Below are 16,622 nucleotides of genomic sequence, written 5' to 3' on the forward strand. Positions count from 1 at the left end.
CTCTCCTGAAAACACTAACTATTCAGCAAGGAACACCTGCGCTGTGCATCTCCGATTGCAGGGGCGCTGGCCGGCGCGCTCTGCGGCACGAGAGGTCCCACATGGGTGTCGGGGGAGCTGCGTATGTAGCGCTTTATGCGTGGCGTCGGTGCAAACACGCGCAGGCCGCCGGCTCCTTCGAGAGCGTCGGGCAGCGACCTACGACTCTACGAGACGAAAGAGGGAGGTGCAGATGGAACCATGAAACACCAGCTCTGGTGCGTTGTGCCTGCGTGAACGGTCTGATCACGATCTGATGGTCGAGAAATAATGGCGACGTGGCCCAATCTCCTATCCGCAGGTTTCGTCGCTTAAAGATGACCTGTGGTTGGAACTGACGCGTGGAGCCCAAAGACTGCAAGGCTCATCTCTCCGATGGCAGGTTAGCTGAATGCCATTCGAGACGGGCATCACATACATATTCTGAATTTCCTTCACCATGTCAAAAACAAAAATACCTGCACCCTCCAATTCCAACCGTTAACGTAAAACGCGGCATAACTGAAGGACATTAATTGCATTTTCAAGAAAAATTTGTTGCTAGATCAATCCGTATCAGTTGTCAAATAAATAGCCTGACTGAGGTGGTTTGCTCGCTAACTACATGCCATTTGCTGTAAGAGGAGTTACAGAGAGTAAACAATGTTGTATCGATGAAACAGGTTCTCGCCATGCTCTCTGTAATCTGCTAGGCTGAAAGTTTGTTTCCCAAACTTGCTGGATGCCGCAAAGGCAGCAGCGCCCCTCCACGCGTCTAGAATGGGATCAGCTGCTCTGACAATCTTTAGCGGAGAGAGGTACGGCCGATACTGCCGGATCCCGGACTCCAGGCGCGGGATCATGCCGGGGAACAGGGAGCTCCCGCCAGTGACGAGAATGGACTGGCAGAGGCGCTGCTTGACAGACTCGTCCTCCATTAGTCTCCTGAGCGAGATACTGACCATCTCATCGATGCCGGCCTGGTCGATGCCTATCATACCAGGCTGGAAAAGCACTTCGGGGCAGCGAAACCGCTCGATGCCAATGGCAATTCTGTAATCCTCTGCGGTGAGAGGTCGGACTTTGGGAGGCTCCGGAGTAAGTTGAACAGCTTCGGATTTGGAGACAAATGTAGGGTCGATCTCCTGTACAAGGAAACATCAAATGACTTCTGACCTGTTGGTTTTGGAAAGCAAACTAAGATAGTATAACATGGTCACCACCAGAAGGAAAGCTTTAAACTGAGATTTTACCTGGAGCTTTGATGCAATCCGAACAAGTTCCGATTCATCATCATCATTCCCATCGTCATCATTGTCTTTGCTCATCTTATTGTACACTAACCAATCTTCATCTCTCATTCCAAAAGTGTCCTCACCTTTGCCCCGATCAAATGCAGCAGAAGCGAGCAGCCGCATCCTTTCTTTCTGAGCTGCATTTAGCCGTTCTCCACGTCCTACACCACCAGATGAACCATGGTTCCCATTTGTCTGGCCACCATTAACTTTCTGTCGCTTTCTCTGCTCAAATTTCTCAGAAAGTTCTGAATATCGGGTACGAAGCTCTTCAAGATATAACTCTGGGTTCTCCCTGAATAGTTGAATGACAAATTACAAGAGCACCATAGAATGTCTGGCAAATATTTAGAACAAATTTGAGATAATTTATCCGCAGTAACCAGAATGTAGATCCTATCTCGTGTTCTTGATATCTATAACAGGAGGTAGACAATTCATACTGAATTCTAGACACGCAATATTTAAGATGACACATAGCGCGCTGCCACATTTTGTCTTCCTGTTTAATGCAGCAAACAAGCAACAGGACTGGGTCCTTTGCTCTTAAAAACACAGGACCTTACCTTACGCAGGATTGAAAACATGCTGGCTAATGCAGCTTCTAAAGGGTCAATATGGCAAAACACAGAATCTAGTTCTGTCCTATATTTGGACACTGGGGCGCAAGAGGTAATATCTGAAGAACAAAGAAACCTCTGATGGTAGCTTTGGAATAACTGTATTGGAAATCAATGAGAGCGCCAATTTCATATAGGAGGATTTCATCACTGGATGCAAAAAGGCATAGGAAAGATAAATTTTAGACTGGTGAAATCACAACTTACGCACGCCTCTGCTCTTCTTGCTTCTCCCGCAATGCCTCCTCTTCAGCGCGTCTCTGCTTGGCACGCAATTTACCCTCCGTTGTGGTTTTAAGTAATATCTGTTTCTTCTTTTCTTTTAACTGGTAAAATACACAAATGTGGAATGTAACAAAGGTCAGTGGTTGTGGGGTATCTAACTTACAAAAATACACATATGAAGTATGCACACAACATCCACATCCCCCAGAAGCACATGAACAAAATTCTGTTAATAATAACTGAACAAACGCACACCTGCTCTGGTGTCAATTCCTCATCTGGAACAGACACAAGTGGATACTTATCAGCCGCTGGGGCATCTGCTTTCTCCTCGTTGCCATTGGACTCCCCTTTTGCTTTCCTTAGGGCCTGTGTTGTTTTTAAAATAGCAGATTTGACGTCCTGCTGGGAAAGATATTTAGATTTACTTAGAATAGCTGTTGCATCTGATTCCTCAGCTTCATCAAGTTGCTCCATTAATTCTTCCAAATCAGAAAGTGTCTTTTCAAGTTCCACTATCTTCTGATATCTCTTGTTAGCAGCATATTCTCGCAAACGTTGACCAGCCTTTTCCTTCAAAGCTGCTTTCCTTGCAAGTTCTTCCTCGGATGGTGGTTCTTCCTTTGGTGGGGGAACCCATGGTAGCTGCCAATACCTCGTTTTCTCTTCAGCTTCTTCCTTGTTGTTCTGCAAAGTGAAGTGATCAACCCATGGTGTTAATAGTGTTAAAAAAACTAGAAAACATGCAACTAATATACTTCTGGTCGGAAAAAAAAACCATAATCACAAACTAGATGTACAAGCACAATGAATCATATAGAAAAGACCTATGCATCCTACACAAATGCATTTGAAACAGGAATTCGATAGTTTCAAGCTTTATATGAGAACATTAAAATATATATGAGTTTCTTACCTTAAATATCTGCAACTCTGACATATAATCGAAAGCTACATAACAATGTTCCTTCTTCAGCTCTTCAGCCTTCTCCCATGTAAAATTTGCCCTATTCAATGTAAAATGGTACTATTACATGGTAGGGAAAAATGAATACCATGAAGTAGTTCTGAAATATAGTATCACCTACGTGTGATAGGGATATTTTAGAGAGAGAAGCTGCCTCAGAAAATCAGTAATGTGAAATCCACCAACATTAGTTCTGGAGCATGCCCCCAATACAGGCTGGCCTTTCAAAAACTGAAAAACAGATCCAGGAAGGTTTTTAGTTCAAATAGAAGCAACTGAATTTGAAATATGGAAAATGCAATTTTTGGGGTGATGTTATTTCACAGAAATACTTTAATGAATATAGTAGATTTTTCTTTTTGTTATTGACTACTCCAGGGATCATGATCAAGGAGCAAAATACATATTGTGATTAATAAACCCAAGGATGGATCTAACATGCAATATGACCCAGTAGAGTACTGCAATAATATTTTTGCCCAAAGCTTCCTGGAAGTATACAGTAGATTAAGCTTGACCAAATTCGTTGGGCAAGGAGTATCAGTGGACAATTTTCCTTCAACATTTTTGTTAAAGGAAAATGAGAGCGTCTTTGGACATCAACAAAAATGCATCATATTCTTTAGCTCCATGAGCAAATTGCTCTTAGCAGTGGTAGTTTATCATCTTTTACAACACATTTATCATTTATCAATATATACAGCTCAAATGGTTAAATATTATTCAACCTGAGCTGCAAGTATTGTAATGCATTCAGTGCTATTTCCTCCTACACATATGCACCATACTATTTTCCTGGACATAAGACAAAATCAGGCAAACATGCCAAAAAGATTTATATATGGTGACCATTGGAGAAAGGTGTATCTTGGACAAGAACTTACTGGAACAACATGGCACGTTCCGTGTTCACATGAAATAGCCAACCCATCTTCGTTACAGTTCCCAAGTTTCTGGTTGTACTTGTAACTAAACGCATTGTCGATGCCAAATGCTACAACTCAGAAAGGAAGAAACAACATGAGCATTGCCAGCCTTATGGCAAGGTAACTAGCAACATACAACTAGATACAGTTCTTAACAACACGCATCAAGATCATAGAAAATATTACCAATGGATGGCACACCATATGTCTCGAAAAGTAGTTCTGCCATTCGGGCCCGAGAAAAGGACGGATTGCATTCACATTCTGTCATAAGAATTGGATGTCCCACCTGTTGAGCATCATTGTTAGCTTTCAATCATGCTCAACTGAATAATAATTAAGTTGAAGGAAAACGGCACAAATTTCTGAGATCCAAAGGATATATACAGACAGATATTATATGGCAGGAACTGCAAGCATCCTAACCATTCAAACTTAATAGGTGCATGCATGTCCGATAAGGAGTTACATAACTGAAGCAGTGTACAGCAGTTACACTATGAGAACATGAAAGTGCTGATTCAGGAAGCCAACTCTTCATGGACTATATTTGTTACTTCCTCTGTTTCAAATTTTAGATCGTTTTGGCTTTTCTAGATACATGGTTTTTACTATGTATCTAGACATATCGTATATCTAGGTGCATAGCAAAAACTATGTACCTCTATCATCAAATTACACACTGTGCTCATGGTTTATTCCATCATACATAAACAAGCCATGATCCTCTGTAGTTCAACAAGAGCTAGCTGAAGGCAGTTTTCTTGTGTCTCATGCAATGTAAAACAAAAATGAAAAAAAAAAGAGAAGAGAGCAATAGGTCAATGCCAACACTAAAGGAAATAGAAAATATTTTGAAGAGAAGCCAAGACACAATGCAAATTTACCTCTGAATTGGCACCTAATCGATCAAAGCCATAGTCGAGAATCTGCAGCACAAATTTAATCCTGTATCAGAATATGGCCTAGTGTAAACATCATGATCCAGAAAATAAATATGTAGCATGCTGTCCTTTGCGTATTTGAGCAATAGGAATCTAGTGAAATTATGCGGAACATATGAATTATGACAGAGATAATCACTTGGCTAAATAATGAAGGGAATACTCAATATCAATAAGTTTAAAAGGGCAATTTAGCTTTGTCAATGTTTTGTTCACTGTCAACTTTCAACCACCGCATAGACACTATCATTTAACATGTATTTCTAATACTTCAATGCTTTTGCCCCAATAGAAATTTTCTAAAGTAATTTATCAAAAATGTGATGCTTTTTAATGTATTCTAGAGAAGGATAACATATTAACATAACAGATTGATCACTGGTTTATCTATCTCAAAATTAAATATGAATATCTATGTATCTTCTGAGAACTTTGAGAAAAAGGGGATGATGTTAGAGAAGTAACAAACATATTCCATGTACTCGAACTGATAGACAACATCGTCGTCAAATGGAGAGCGAACTGCCGATCTTGTGCAATCAAAGAACTTCATTAGAGCTGGATCAGTGTCCCCAACAATTGAGACAGTTTCACCTGAACCATGGAAAGTAAATTACAGTGAGTTGAAATATGAACTTCAGTGAATCCTCTTGCAAGTCTGCTGATTGAAACAGGATGAGAGATTCAAATAAGTAATTTTCTTTTCTGTTCCTTTCACAGATTCATCCAAAACACTACAAAGTACTTGACAAATAAAAATCTAACTATAGAAGTATCTGGGCTTTTAAATGTCTTCAGAATTACTTGCAGTACTTGTACAGAAAATGGACCATTAGTAAAATAAAATGAGATTATAAAGAACAAATATCATGAGTCTACGCAGTCAACTAAATCTCGAAGTCGTATCCAATTCCCATACACTACAACAGAATTAGTTTCTGTAGACAAATGGGAATGGGGCCGACAGCACCTAAGCAGCAAACTAGATGGAATCAACTTGAGTGGTGTCAGAATCAAACTCTGTAACCGTCCCAAAGGATCAATGTGCTGCCGAACAAGTTGTAGAAGCAAACAAAAGAGCGAAAGCTCTTCAATCCCCACAACAATAACGACTGTTCGAAACAACTAGGAAGAAAGTAGAATTCGATCACCACCGTGAAACGGCACGCTCAATTTCTGAAACCGAACAGTATGGAGCAAATACGAGAACGAAGAATCGACACCTTCACACAGCAATCAGCCACCAAACCAACAAATTAGCATGATAAGAGGCGCAATGCGGCGTACCCGTGCTGCGGTGGCGCGGCCTCTGCACGACGTTGCGGAACGTGGCGCGCGGCTCCGTCTCGCCTGCCCACCTGCACGGAAGAGACCACAGAGTTACAGAAATCCTCGGGGGCTTGCTAGGGTTAGGGTTTGGGGGAGTCCCCGGCGCGGCGGGGGCCTCGTACCCGATACGGAAGGTGGAGGCGCCGTTGTCGATGACGATGGGGGTGGACGACGGGAAGCGGGCGAAGTCCGCCTCCCGCCGCGGGCGGGTCACCGACGACATCTCGCCGCCGGAGGGGCCAGGACTCGCCGGAGTCGGGGGAGGAGAGGGGTTTGGGGCTTTTGGGAGCCTTGTCCTTTCGCTGCGTCCTCCTCCTCAGCTCTCCGCTTGGGATTCGCGAGCTCGACTCTACTCGGCAATTCATAGAGGGAGAGGGAAATATTAGCGTACAACCCCCTGTCTTTTCACGTAATTCGTATGCCAAACATTAGGGATGTACATACACGATAATTATACCGTATTTGCCTTCTCCAATGCTGCATTGAGGGGTTAATTTGAATTTGTGAAGCAACCACAACTCACAAAAAACTGAATAAGGGTCGTTTTGGGAAGCAATCACGAATAAGGCTTGCTCGGTATGCTAGCGTGTTCGGCTGCCCATTTCAACCAACTTATCAGCTATAGTGCAGCTTATTCTCTCACAGAATACTATTGAAAAAAGCAGAAAAAAATCACAGCCAAACATGCTACCTCGGCGAGAGAGCCGATTCAGCTCTCCGCGTCGGGCAAGGCGAGGCTCGCCCGTCAACCGAGCACGCCCTTCGTGAGTTGGCTTTGGAAAGGATACAATTTGTCACTTCTTTAAATTTAGTTCGATAAAAGTATAACTTCCTACTTTTTATAAATATTTTTTGACAGAAACTTCAGTGGTTAAAGTCCTGTTTTAGAGAGGTGTTAGTGTAAAAAATGTCACTTGTTTGTTTGTGACCAAAGGTAAGTATGTTGTAGTCATACGTATGCTACAAATTTACAAAGCACAATTTCACATATTTTCTTATGGAATTTTGGATTAGGATGGAACTGAGAGCGGGCTAGGTTGGAACGAACGAGAGCGTGTTAGTCTGTCAGACCTTACTATATCATCAAAACTTGCCTCAGATGCGTACAAAAACATATCACAATTTGAAAAGTTGTTTTTATACGAGAAATAGAGTCATCTGATTTCATTCGTATTTGCATTGTACACAGCTTCGACAAAAGAGTGCTAAGACAAGATAAAAGTACAATTCCAATGCACCTGACCAGAGTCTACACGAGCAAATTTGAATCAAATCCACTCCTCTATTCTAAATGCCCGCGAAAATTACAAAACACCATAGCAATTTCAGTCCTTCAAGGAATATTGAGTCCCCGAAAACCACTTCTCCTGTTCCTTGCCGGCGCCGGCGCCCTCCTTGCCCTTGCTCACCCCGCTGCCAGCCGCCGGCGCGTCAAATCGAATCTTCCTCTTCGGCGCACCCAGAGCACCGGCGCTCGCTGCCGCCGGAGACGGCGTAGGCGGCGGTGGCAGCTCCACCTGCTTGCCGTCCATGCGCATCGCGACGCCGGTGAACTGGGCCGGCTGCCGCGGTTGGTCACTATGCCTGCCGCCCGCGGGCACCGGCGCGGGCGGCGGTTGCTCCACCGGCTTGCCGTCCATCCGCGCCGCGACGCCGGTGAACTGGGGCGGCTCGCCGCTGCCCTGGCTGCTGGCGACGGGCGCCGGCGCCGGCGCGCGCGGGGGCTCCACGTAGTCGAGCGGCGGCGCGAAGTCCACCTCGCAGTCGGTGTTGAGGGTGCAGACCGCGTCGGCCGGCCGCGTCTCCAGCAGGTCGAGGTAGAACCGCCGGTCCCCCTCCGCCACCGCGATCGTCTCGCCGGCGGTGAGGCACTGGAACTTATTGCGGATGTTGTACTCGAGCAGCTCCTTGTGGTGGGAGACGCCGAGGAAGTCCGTGGTGTGCGGACGCAGCTTGACGAAGGTGGCCGTCGGCAGCCTCGTGTTCCTCACCAGCACGACCTCGTTCTCCTGGATCCCCAGGTGCGCCATCAGCCTGCTCGGCATGTGGATGAACCCTTCGTCGGCGATGAACTCGAGCACGCCGCAGTGCGTGGCGAGCTCCGTGCTGGGGTTCTTGATCTGGAACAGCATCGGGAACTCGATGTTGAGGCCGGTGAGGCGATCGAGGGCAGATGGCGGCATGATCACTGCACAATCGCGATGCAACATGTTAGAACACGTCCCGACGTTCTGCAGGAAAGAAATTGGAAGAAGAAACAGATTGCAAAGCGATCGAAGGCTTACGAAAGTTGCTGTCCTCGTCGAGATTCTCCTTGTTCAGGAGAGAGGTCGACAGGCAGCGGTAGTACTGCACGAACGTTCGCCGCTGCAGGTTGAGGTACTCCTGGAAATCCTGCGCGTCAAGATCACACGGTTAGTTGAACCATCCGATGATCTTGCGCAAATCATCAGGAACATAATAGGAACTCAAACCATGCCAAGAGAGATGGAAACGTATTAATTTTTTTTTTTGCTAGAACTACTTATTTCTCTAAGAACTAAGAACCATCCGATGATCACTAAGAACTCGAACCATGCCAAGAGAGAGACTGAAACGTATTAAAATTTTGCAATGAACTGCTTATTTCTCTGCTTTCGATCTGGGAAAATTCCCGAAACAAGCAGAGAATCAGATCAACCAAGAAGTAACACAGATCGATCAAACTCTGCTGAAAAACTCAGGAACCAAAAGGAATTTGAGAGAGCAGTTCTGAAGCGAGCATACGTACCATCAGGAAATCGGCGTGAGCTCGTTCCTCCGGATCAAATCCTCTCTTACGAACTTCGCACGGGCATGGAAGAACAAAATCCAATCAGAATCACAAGCCTACGTGAAGGCTCATATTTATGGGGGTGCTCCCGATGCAGTGGCGCAGCAGTATCGGCGGCGGATCCCGCTCCACAACCGACTCGCACACGGCACACGACACCGAGCCGGGCCCACATGTCGGTGAAACCGCACAGAAAAAACACGCGCGAGCTTTGTCCCTCTGGCCTCCGGGTCCCACACGTCATTCTCCCTGCCGAAGGAAATACGGGTTCGGCAGCAGACCCGCGGCCCCCTCCCTGTTTGTTCTCCTCGTGCTCCCTCTCGCCGACGGCGCCGCAACGCCGCGAGCCCACTAAACCCTAACCCTAGATTGAGGGGACTGAGGGGGGAGTGGGGAGGAATCGAAACGGCGGCTTTCGGCGGCGGCGATGGCGGCCAAGCGGGAGATCTCGAGCACCCTGAGGAATCTAAAGGTGAGGAGTCCCTGCCTGTTGCCCCCTCGGTTCTTCCGTCGCGGTGGTTGGGTATCTCATTGGGTTGTGGTGTTTGTGTGGTGTGGCGGTGCAGTTTATGCAGCGCGGCGCGGCTGCGCAGAAGGTCGAGGAGAAGGCCAAGGTGGAGGTGGAGGTGCAGGAGGAGGTGGTGGTGGCGCCGAGTGGAGGATTTGGTTCTTCGGCTCAGGTCGCTAGGAAGTGGTATGGAGACTGGAACCTTCGGTTCTTATTCATTCCTGCTGTCGTAGTCTTCTATTTGTCCAGAATGATTTGGGAGATTTGGGATTCTGAGAGTTTTTGTGGAGAGTTCATATCAGGCTAGGCTAGCATGGAAATTTGGTGCACAGCGAACGTGCATATTAATTTTTAGTGTGCCTTTTATATCGATCCAATTAAATTGAACTGCACATAGGGAATTTGATGAATATTGCACCTGTTTTGGTTACAATGCTAATAACTGTAGTTAAGTGGATAGAAATTTGCTTATGCAGCTATGTAGTCATAGTGGCATTCGGAGTGCATTGTGGCTGTTGTACAACGTTCTCCTTGTATGTTGAAAAGACAACACATATTTATACCTACTTAGGTTATGTGGAAACTCTTGACCAATAGCTAGCTTTCATCTGTAGGTGCTGATTAAAACGGTTCTGTTTCTCTATGCAGCATAGTTATCATGGAGGGCAATCCACATCCAGGAGCTGTAAAGGGTCGAATGTCATTCCAAAATTTCAATCCATCCATTGATGTGAGTCTTGAAGGTTGTTTTGTTACATGTCATTCTGGCTATTGTGCCCATGTAGATTTGTGTTCCCTTACATAAGCCTAGATATGTAGAAACTAAATGCAGAGGCAAGAGGTGACTGTGAAACAGAATCAGCTTCACCTAGTAATCATAATCAAGACAGTGCAAACTCCAGCAGGTTAGCTACTTCTCTGTTATGTTACCTTGGCAATTTCATCTTTCACGAAATATGCTTGGCTTTATTTAGTGAATGATACTCCGTAATTGTCTAGAAAAGAAACAACTAGGAGCTCTTAAAATTAATCACTAAGTACCAGGTGTGTCAAGATCACGGTAAGACACAAGTTCAATTTGTTTGAACACATGTGTTATTGTGGTATTCACAATGAACACCGGCGTTGGGATCACAATGTTCAGGGAATCTGTGAAATTCATTTGTTGGGCTTTGCACATGTTATGTGGACTACCGAGATGCAAGATCTGTATCCTTTAACGAAATATGAACTAGAATACTTATGTTGGATTGTATTACTGAATGGGATGATGAAAATTGCGAGGGTAAAGTTAATCTTAGAATGTTTTGCATGTATGCTGCAAAAGGTTCAGTACTTGCATACCTGCTTACAGAAGATCATTCTTAGTCAAAATCAGATTCAATGTTATTAGTAAATTAGTAAATTACACACCAGTACGCTATAGAAAGGGATGTGGGCACAATATTCACCATAAGAGTACTTGCATCTGTTCTTCTCTAGTCGCCTGTTAGCCGCTCTACATCTGTGAAATTTTACATATAGATGAATGCATCATTTTGGTTCGATATATGTAAATTCACATGTGATATCTTTTGCAATGGAAATACAGAGGGGATGAAGTTCCAGCATCAAGATTTAGAGGTTTCGACATTGACAGTTCAGAAAGCATATCTCTAAATGAACTGAAGAGGAAACAGCCTGAACTTGAGATGGAAACACCGCCATCTCATAATAACCCACGAAAGATCAGCATTGATGGTAGGTCATCTTCACAGAGCAACGGCCGTGGATCACACAAGTCAAACAAGCGCGAAAAGAAGCTTGACTTCAATCATCTTAGGCAAAAGAAATAAAAATGAGGTTCTAGTTTACTATGACCATGTCTACCTCATGTACTCTATTTGTAGTTGTACCCAGTTGGCGATTTGCCCTGTTTTGTTGGTTATATTCTAGGGATCTGGTAACCATGCGATGGTATGCCTGTTCTTAACCTGGTGAGATTCTGAGATGTCAATCGCTATCTTTCTCTTGATGTGTTGCTCTACTCTGCTGTAAGATGTAAGGTTCCGCTACAGAGCAGTGAGGAATACTACAGTTTTGCTTATGTTTTATGTCTGCACACATTTTTGGTAAGGTGGTGATATTCAAAATTGTTCTGCAGCATGGTTGCTGGCTTCTGCTCTGTGTTGCATCCTGCATACACCTGAAGTAAATTGCCTCGGGCTCTCAGTTTTCACGCAGCTTCCTCCTTTTTATGTTTTTTTTAAATAAGTCGTTTTCTGTTCCTGCGGGATGAAAAATGTTCATATATACCGCCGCCGTCCCCTTCTATTTCCTCCCCTCTCTAAATTGCTCAACCCTAGCCCCGCGCGAGATCCAGGTGAGCCGCCCCCCCCCGCCCCCCCCCCCCCCCCCCCCCATCTATCGATACCACAATACACCGGATTCCGCTACATGTCAGGGGCTCAGGGCTTTTGCCGGGTTGCTTTTGCAGGGGTTCGAATCTGTTAGAGATATTGAAGGATTGGATCGTACTCGTACGCGGGTGTAATGCTTCTCAGCAAACCCCCTTCCTTTTTTTGCTAGTTTTGTCTCTGTCGGACTCTCGCTTTGCTTTTCACGTTGCTCGTTTTAGAATTTGACGACGAAACTAGGTCTTACATGGGCCAATTTTGGGCTATTCTAAACGTTTTGAGTAGTTGTGTTCGATTTTATACTGGACACCTTTTTCAATTTCTTACAAAAAATGCGTAGTGGTCGACAATAATTGTTTCATTAGTGAGAAACATACAATTAACAGATTGGAAATCCCTTACATTGGCCGATAACCCTAATTGATTTTGGCTTTATACAATATAAGGCTTACATCTGTATTTTACTGGCTACCTATATTATGCATTTTGATCACGTTGTGTTCAGGATTTGGAGAGATGCTGACAACTAAGAGAAGCGGTGACGATCTCACAAGAAGCACAAGCGAGGTACTAACAACTAGCAATGATGGTGGAGAGATTTTACCTTATTATCTAACAAGCTTGAATAAGAGGCAGAAGACTTGCAAGGGTGGGGAAGAGGCTCTCAAGTCATTGCCTTCAGATCTGCTTGTAATTCCTTTTATCATTTAGTGCTCATTGTGTGTATAATTTTTTTTATTTAACTAAGTTCAGGTGCTACTTTTGGCGGGGAACTTGGCAGTAGTGGCTCTGCCCAAGATGTCTCTGAACGTCTCAGTGAAGATGCTGTGTCAAAAATATCCCGAAGTGCCATCTCGCTTTCGTTGTTTGATGGTGATTTTGGCTGTTTGATGCATCTGGATTTTCCAAATACTCGTTTGATCACCAACAATTAACTGTTGAAATTATAATCTTTTGTAGGAGGTACCAATGTGCTTACATGCTCAGGTGTTCCCGTAGAATGCAAATTATCTTATGTAGGAGTACTGACTTCAGCAAAATCAGCTACAACTTTGAAGGATAAAAGAAAAGCTGGCTGTAGCATGATGGTTAGTATAAATCTGTACTTATTTTGTTTGTTCATTTGGAGATAGCTGTGGTAATTACGCATTCTCTTCTTGCTTTGTCGTCATTTCAGATTCAAGTGCGTGATGTATCCAGTAACATTGCCAGAGGGTGGTTGCAACACTATGATATAGACCTTGGGGTTGCTTTTGTCAAGGTCACAGAGTTCATTGATGTTTGTGTAGTACATCTCCGTCATGGAATGGAATTTCTGCCCCAAGGTAACCTAGTAGCTATACAACTTACTGACTCTGGTGCATTAACACCCTTGATGCTGTCTAAAGATTCAAGTGCTTTTGAAGATGGCAAAGTGCTTTGTAAGTCCTCTAAGGTAAGTCTCTACATGGTGGTTCTAGAAAAAAAAATATTTGCATCATGATATTAGTGGTTAATAGCACTTTATGCATTGAATGACTGAAACAGAGGCATCCGAATGATATTTCCTCCCCTATGTAACTCATGCCCTACTCTATGCAACTTTATTTTGTCCAATTCAACCTTGTTGATTGTCACTATATTGTTCTGCTAGGCTGGCGATGGTGTGCCACTTTTTGATGGTGATGGAAACTTTGTTGGCATGAACCTTCTTCTGGATACAGGAAGATGGTCTTATCTTCAAATGAGTGTAGTTATTGAACAATTAGAGCATTTGAGAAAAGGAACAAATTGCGTGTGAGAAGATGGCTATTCAAGTATGTCTTGTACATTTCCAGAATAAACTGGCAATGCTTTCCCAATTTGCTTATCTATGCATGTCTTTCACTGGTTGTCTTGGCTGTGCGTTCCCAATTGGTGGTTGTAATCGTGTGAACAAGGCTGAACATTATCTGTTGGTTACTTTTGCAGTCTTTTGGCATTTGTACTTCTTAGAAGTTGTGAATGATTCTCCTTCATCACTTATATATTTCTTATGCCTACCAGGATTTATGCACTAGGCCATATTTTTATCATCTCCCAACTCGTTAATCAGTTACAAGTATTATAATGTAGGTTCTTTATATAGTAAATAACGAGTTCACTATGGTTTGATGCAGACCTGAAGTTGTATACAGACGCGAGGAATGGAGACAAAATAGAAAACACTATAGCTGCAATCCAGAAGGTGAGCATACAGCATTACAACCCGTCTCTAAGACCATCAAATAGCATCGCTAAGTTCATAACCATTCTTAAGGAATAATATTCGTAAGTTCTTCAGAAATGGGGTGAATGGTTATAATTTAACATACATTACGATATGTTCGCGGGTATGTTAAAGCAGAGTGACTGCTACTCATCCTTGTACGCAGATTTTTATATGAATGTTTTATGTAATGCTTATTATATAAGTGCTAATCACTTGGTCTTGTTGCACCAGCAATTGAACTTACTGCCCAGGATCCGTTGGAGGATGTTGACTCCTTGGGTTATCCCAAGCAACCCGAAACTGTAATGGAGGGTAAGTGGATGCTTTTGATCCCACTTACCTCTTCGGCATAGCGTTTTTTCTTTACAGCTGTTTTATCATATATTTTTTGACCAGGTGGCATGGTTTTGGTTAACACTTTTGAAGAGAATTTTGGTCGCTCATTTGATTCTAGTAAAGGTGTCTGGAGTAAACTCAGTAAAACAGTTGCAGAAAATTTATCCCGAAGTGTTGTCTCACTTTCTTCATACAATGGTAATTTTACAATAACATGTTCTTTGCTTTTCCATACTGGTACTTGGTGATGAACTAACCATCGATGCTATGGCATGAAGAGCATGAAGGGAAAACAAGGTTTTTCGCTTGTTCAGGCGTGATTATAGAATGGAAGGGGTGCAGCACTATTCTCACTTCAGCCAGCTTGGTTAGAAATCGTTTTGATGAAAAGAAGATTGAAGAAAACCTCAAGGTCGGTGCTCCTCCAATGATTTTGTACTCCTTGTTCTATTAAGACATTGCTCAAGTCCCCAAATCTGTCTTTGCAGATTGATGTGCTGCTTCCAAACAAACTACGCACCGAAGGGACACTGGAACATTATAACTTGCATTATAATGTTGCTATTGTCAGTTTCAAGGGTTTCGGCGATCATTCTACTGCAAATATTCATGATCGTGGGGCCATTCGATCTTCACGAGTAGTAGCAGTAGGGCGTTGCTTTGAATCAAGCATGTTAATGGCCACAGGAGGGATATGCACTAGTTGTCTGAGCAGATTTGATTGCGATGCTATTCGATATTCCACTTGTATTTGATTGCAGATACGGACACTTATATTTGGGGAACTCATCTGCCTAATCTTAGATATCGTCATTCCACTCTGTTGAATTGTTCGCTCTCCCCCTTATTGTCTATCACAAGCAGTATTGTTTCTGCTCATTATATGTGCAAAGAGCAAACCAAATCATATATAGCTTGGTAGTATGCACAAAAAAGGGGAAAAAATATGTACAAAGGAGTGCGCTGTTTGGGCAAATTATTTTTATAGTTTGCAGAACTAATCACTTTTTTCTGTAACAACAGCGAGATCCAGAGGAAGAGCAGAGTAGTTGTCAGGCCCGTAGAGGAAGGAGAAGCAAGGGAAGAAGTATACGACACGGTACGTCAAAATGTTAACGGCATATGTAGTGGTCTTCCGTTATCTAGTACGTATGTTGGTACTCATTTTGTCGTCGTCAAGGCAGGCACATACAGCTGACTAGTACCTGTGCTATACATTATGCAACGAGACAGATGAGAATTATGCCAAGTTACTTTCTTCTTTTCTCTCATGTTCTTTGTTCTGTTTTTCTCCGTTCCAGAGACGCAGATTAGATTTTATCCCCATTTTATCTAGCATTTTACTTCCTGTTCCTCCTGTTCTAGTTCAATTCTAGTCGGATCCTGTATCAAGACCCCACTCGTTCCTCAGATTCCATTATGTCGATAACTTTTTCAAGCATATGAGTATTTCTTTTTCTTTTTTTTCCAAATACTAACATATTTCTTAAAAGGAGTAGTTTGACCAACTCGTGTATCTAGGTTACAATAATATGTACAAAGAGTCCAACATATTGCCTGACTATATAAGTCGCATCTGCTTGTCCAAATGGACTATAGCATGCATGCCGACAGTGGTATGTATATGTGCGCAACACAACTTTTTACTTGCTAGCCTACCGGGAGATAACTACACGTAGTATTATAACTCCCTGTGCCTCATGGTGTCTTAAAGACTGTGGTGCCATTCATCATGGGCACTGCACATTCAATTTGATTTTGAGCTTTTTTACACAAACATGGCCTGTATTTTTTTACAAGCATATCAGGTTTTTTCGGTGAAGTACAAATATTATATTAAAAGATGTACTATAGGGGAAAAAAAACTTTAGTAAAATGTGATTCTAGTGTTCAAAAAGAGTCAAGTATATAATCAAATCACAGGCCACGACGTGCTTGTCCAAGGGTCAATTTATATATGGCATCACACATCGTAGTGGTGGATTGTGGTCTGTGGCCCGTAACATCTACACACTG

At 43.3% G+C, this 16,622-nt stretch overlaps 4 protein-coding genes across 5 annotated transcripts; 2 read left to right on the top strand and 2 right to left on the bottom strand.

Moving 5' to 3' along the window:
- Nucleotides 1-537: 537 nt before the first annotated feature.
- Nucleotides 538-6,665, bottom strand: LOC117857709 (actin-related protein 5). 2 transcript variants are annotated; one of them, XM_034740529.2, is made up of 12 exons: nt 6,447-6,665; nt 6,283-6,353; nt 5,465-5,589; nt 4,939-4,980; nt 4,238-4,340; nt 4,010-4,119; nt 3,247-3,356; nt 3,075-3,165; nt 2,414-2,845; nt 2,141-2,259; nt 1,272-1,608; nt 538-1,163 (listed from the first exon to the last, which is right to left on the bottom strand). In XM_034740529.2, the coding sequence occupies exons 1-12, from the start codon at nt 6,545-6,547 to the stop codon at nt 666-668; spliced, it is 2,139 nt and encodes a 712-aa protein (XP_034596420.1). In that variant the 5' UTR covers nt 6,548-6,665; the 3' UTR covers nt 538-665. The 2 variants fall into 2 exon arrangements, with proteins under 2 accessions (XP_034596420.1, XP_034596421.1); XM_034740530.2 differs by lacking the exons at nt 4,939-4,980; nt 5,465-5,589; nt 6,283-6,353; nt 6,447-6,665 and adding an exon at nt 4,714-4,896.
- Nucleotides 6,666-7,649: 984 nt separating this feature from the next.
- Nucleotides 7,650-9,311, bottom strand: LOC117856179 (uncharacterized). The gene is made up of 3 exons (XM_072293903.1): nt 9,276-9,311; nt 8,610-8,718; nt 7,650-8,512 (listed from the first exon to the last, which is right to left on the bottom strand). Exons 1-3 carry the CDS (start codon nt 9,309-9,311, stop codon nt 7,650-7,652), a joined length of 1,008 nt encoding a protein of 335 aa, XP_072150004.1.
- A 91-nt stretch (nt 9,312-9,402) lies between these two features.
- Nucleotides 9,403-11,730, top strand: LOC117858366 (uncharacterized). Its single transcript, XM_034741421.2, has 5 exons — nt 9,403-9,608; nt 9,703-9,830; nt 10,293-10,374; nt 10,464-10,549; nt 11,236-11,730. Exons 1-5 carry the CDS (start codon nt 9,564-9,566, stop codon nt 11,477-11,479), a joined length of 585 nt encoding a protein of 194 aa, XP_034597312.1. The 5' UTR covers nt 9,403-9,563; the 3' UTR covers nt 11,480-11,730.
- Nucleotides 11,731-11,871: 141 nt separating this feature from the next.
- On the top strand, nt 11,872-15,434 carry LOC117858368 (uncharacterized). The gene is made up of 11 exons (XM_034741423.2): nt 11,872-12,006; nt 12,546-12,689; nt 12,794-12,913; nt 13,001-13,128; nt 13,218-13,475; nt 13,674-13,816; nt 14,179-14,246; nt 14,502-14,582; nt 14,667-14,804; nt 14,885-15,018; nt 15,095-15,434. The coding sequence occupies exons 1-11, from the start codon at nt 11,919-11,921 to the stop codon at nt 15,359-15,361; spliced, it is 1,569 nt and encodes a 522-aa protein (XP_034597314.2). The 5' UTR covers nt 11,872-11,918; the 3' UTR covers nt 15,362-15,434.
- Nucleotides 15,435-16,622: the final 1,188 nt, after the last annotated feature.

Source organism: Setaria viridis, chromosome 5 (genome assembly GCF_005286985.2).
Source record: "Setaria viridis chromosome 5, Setaria_viridis_v4.0, whole genome shotgun sequence".
Classification (NCBI taxonomy): domain Eukaryota; kingdom Viridiplantae; phylum Streptophyta; class Magnoliopsida; order Poales; family Poaceae; genus Setaria; species Setaria viridis.

Coding starts and splice junctions, on each gene's coding strand:
- LOC117857709 (XM_034740529.2), bottom strand. CDS start 6,547: ATGTCGTCGGTGACCCGCCCGCGGCGGGAGGCGGACTTCGCCCGCTTC. Junction 3,166..3,246: donor CTAAAATATCCCTATCACAC/GTAGGTGATACT, acceptor TACATTGAATAG/GGCAAATTTTACATGGGAGA. Junction 1,609..2,140: donor CAAGAAGAGCAGAGGCGTGC/GTAAGTTGTGAT, acceptor TCAACTATTCAG/GGAGAACCCAGAGTTATATC.
- LOC117856179 (XM_072293903.1), bottom strand. CDS start 9,311: ATGTGGGCCCGGCTCGGTGTCGTGTGCCGTGTGCGA. Junction 8,719..9,275: donor GTGTCGTGTGCCGTGTGCGA/GTCGGTTGTGGA, acceptor CTTGACGCGCAG/GATTTCCAGGAGTACCTCAA. Junction 8,513..8,609: donor CGACGAGGACAGCAACTTTC/GTAAGCCTTCGA, acceptor GCGATTGTGCAG/TGATCATGCCGCCATCTGCC.
- LOC117858366 (XM_034741421.2), top strand. CDS start 9,564: ATGGCGGCCAAGCGGGAGATCTCGAGCACCCTGAGGAATCTAAAG. Junction 9,831..10,292: donor GCTCAGGTCGCTAGGAAGTG/GTATGGAGACTG, acceptor TTCTCTATGCAG/CATAGTTATCATGGAGGGCA. Junction 10,550..11,235: donor GACAGTGCAAACTCCAGCAG/GTTAGCTACTTC, acceptor ATGGAAATACAG/AGGGGATGAAGTTCCAGCAT.
- LOC117858368 (XM_034741423.2), top strand. CDS start 11,919: ATGAAAAATGTTCATATATACCGCCGCCGTCCCCTTCTATTTCCTCCC. Junction 13,129..13,217: donor AAGCTGGCTGTAGCATGATG/GTTAGTATAAAT, acceptor TCGTCATTTCAG/ATTCAAGTGCGTGATGTATC. Junction 15,019..15,094: donor AGATTGAAGAAAACCTCAAG/GTCGGTGCTCCT, acceptor CTGTCTTTGCAG/ATTGATGTGCTGCTTCCAAA.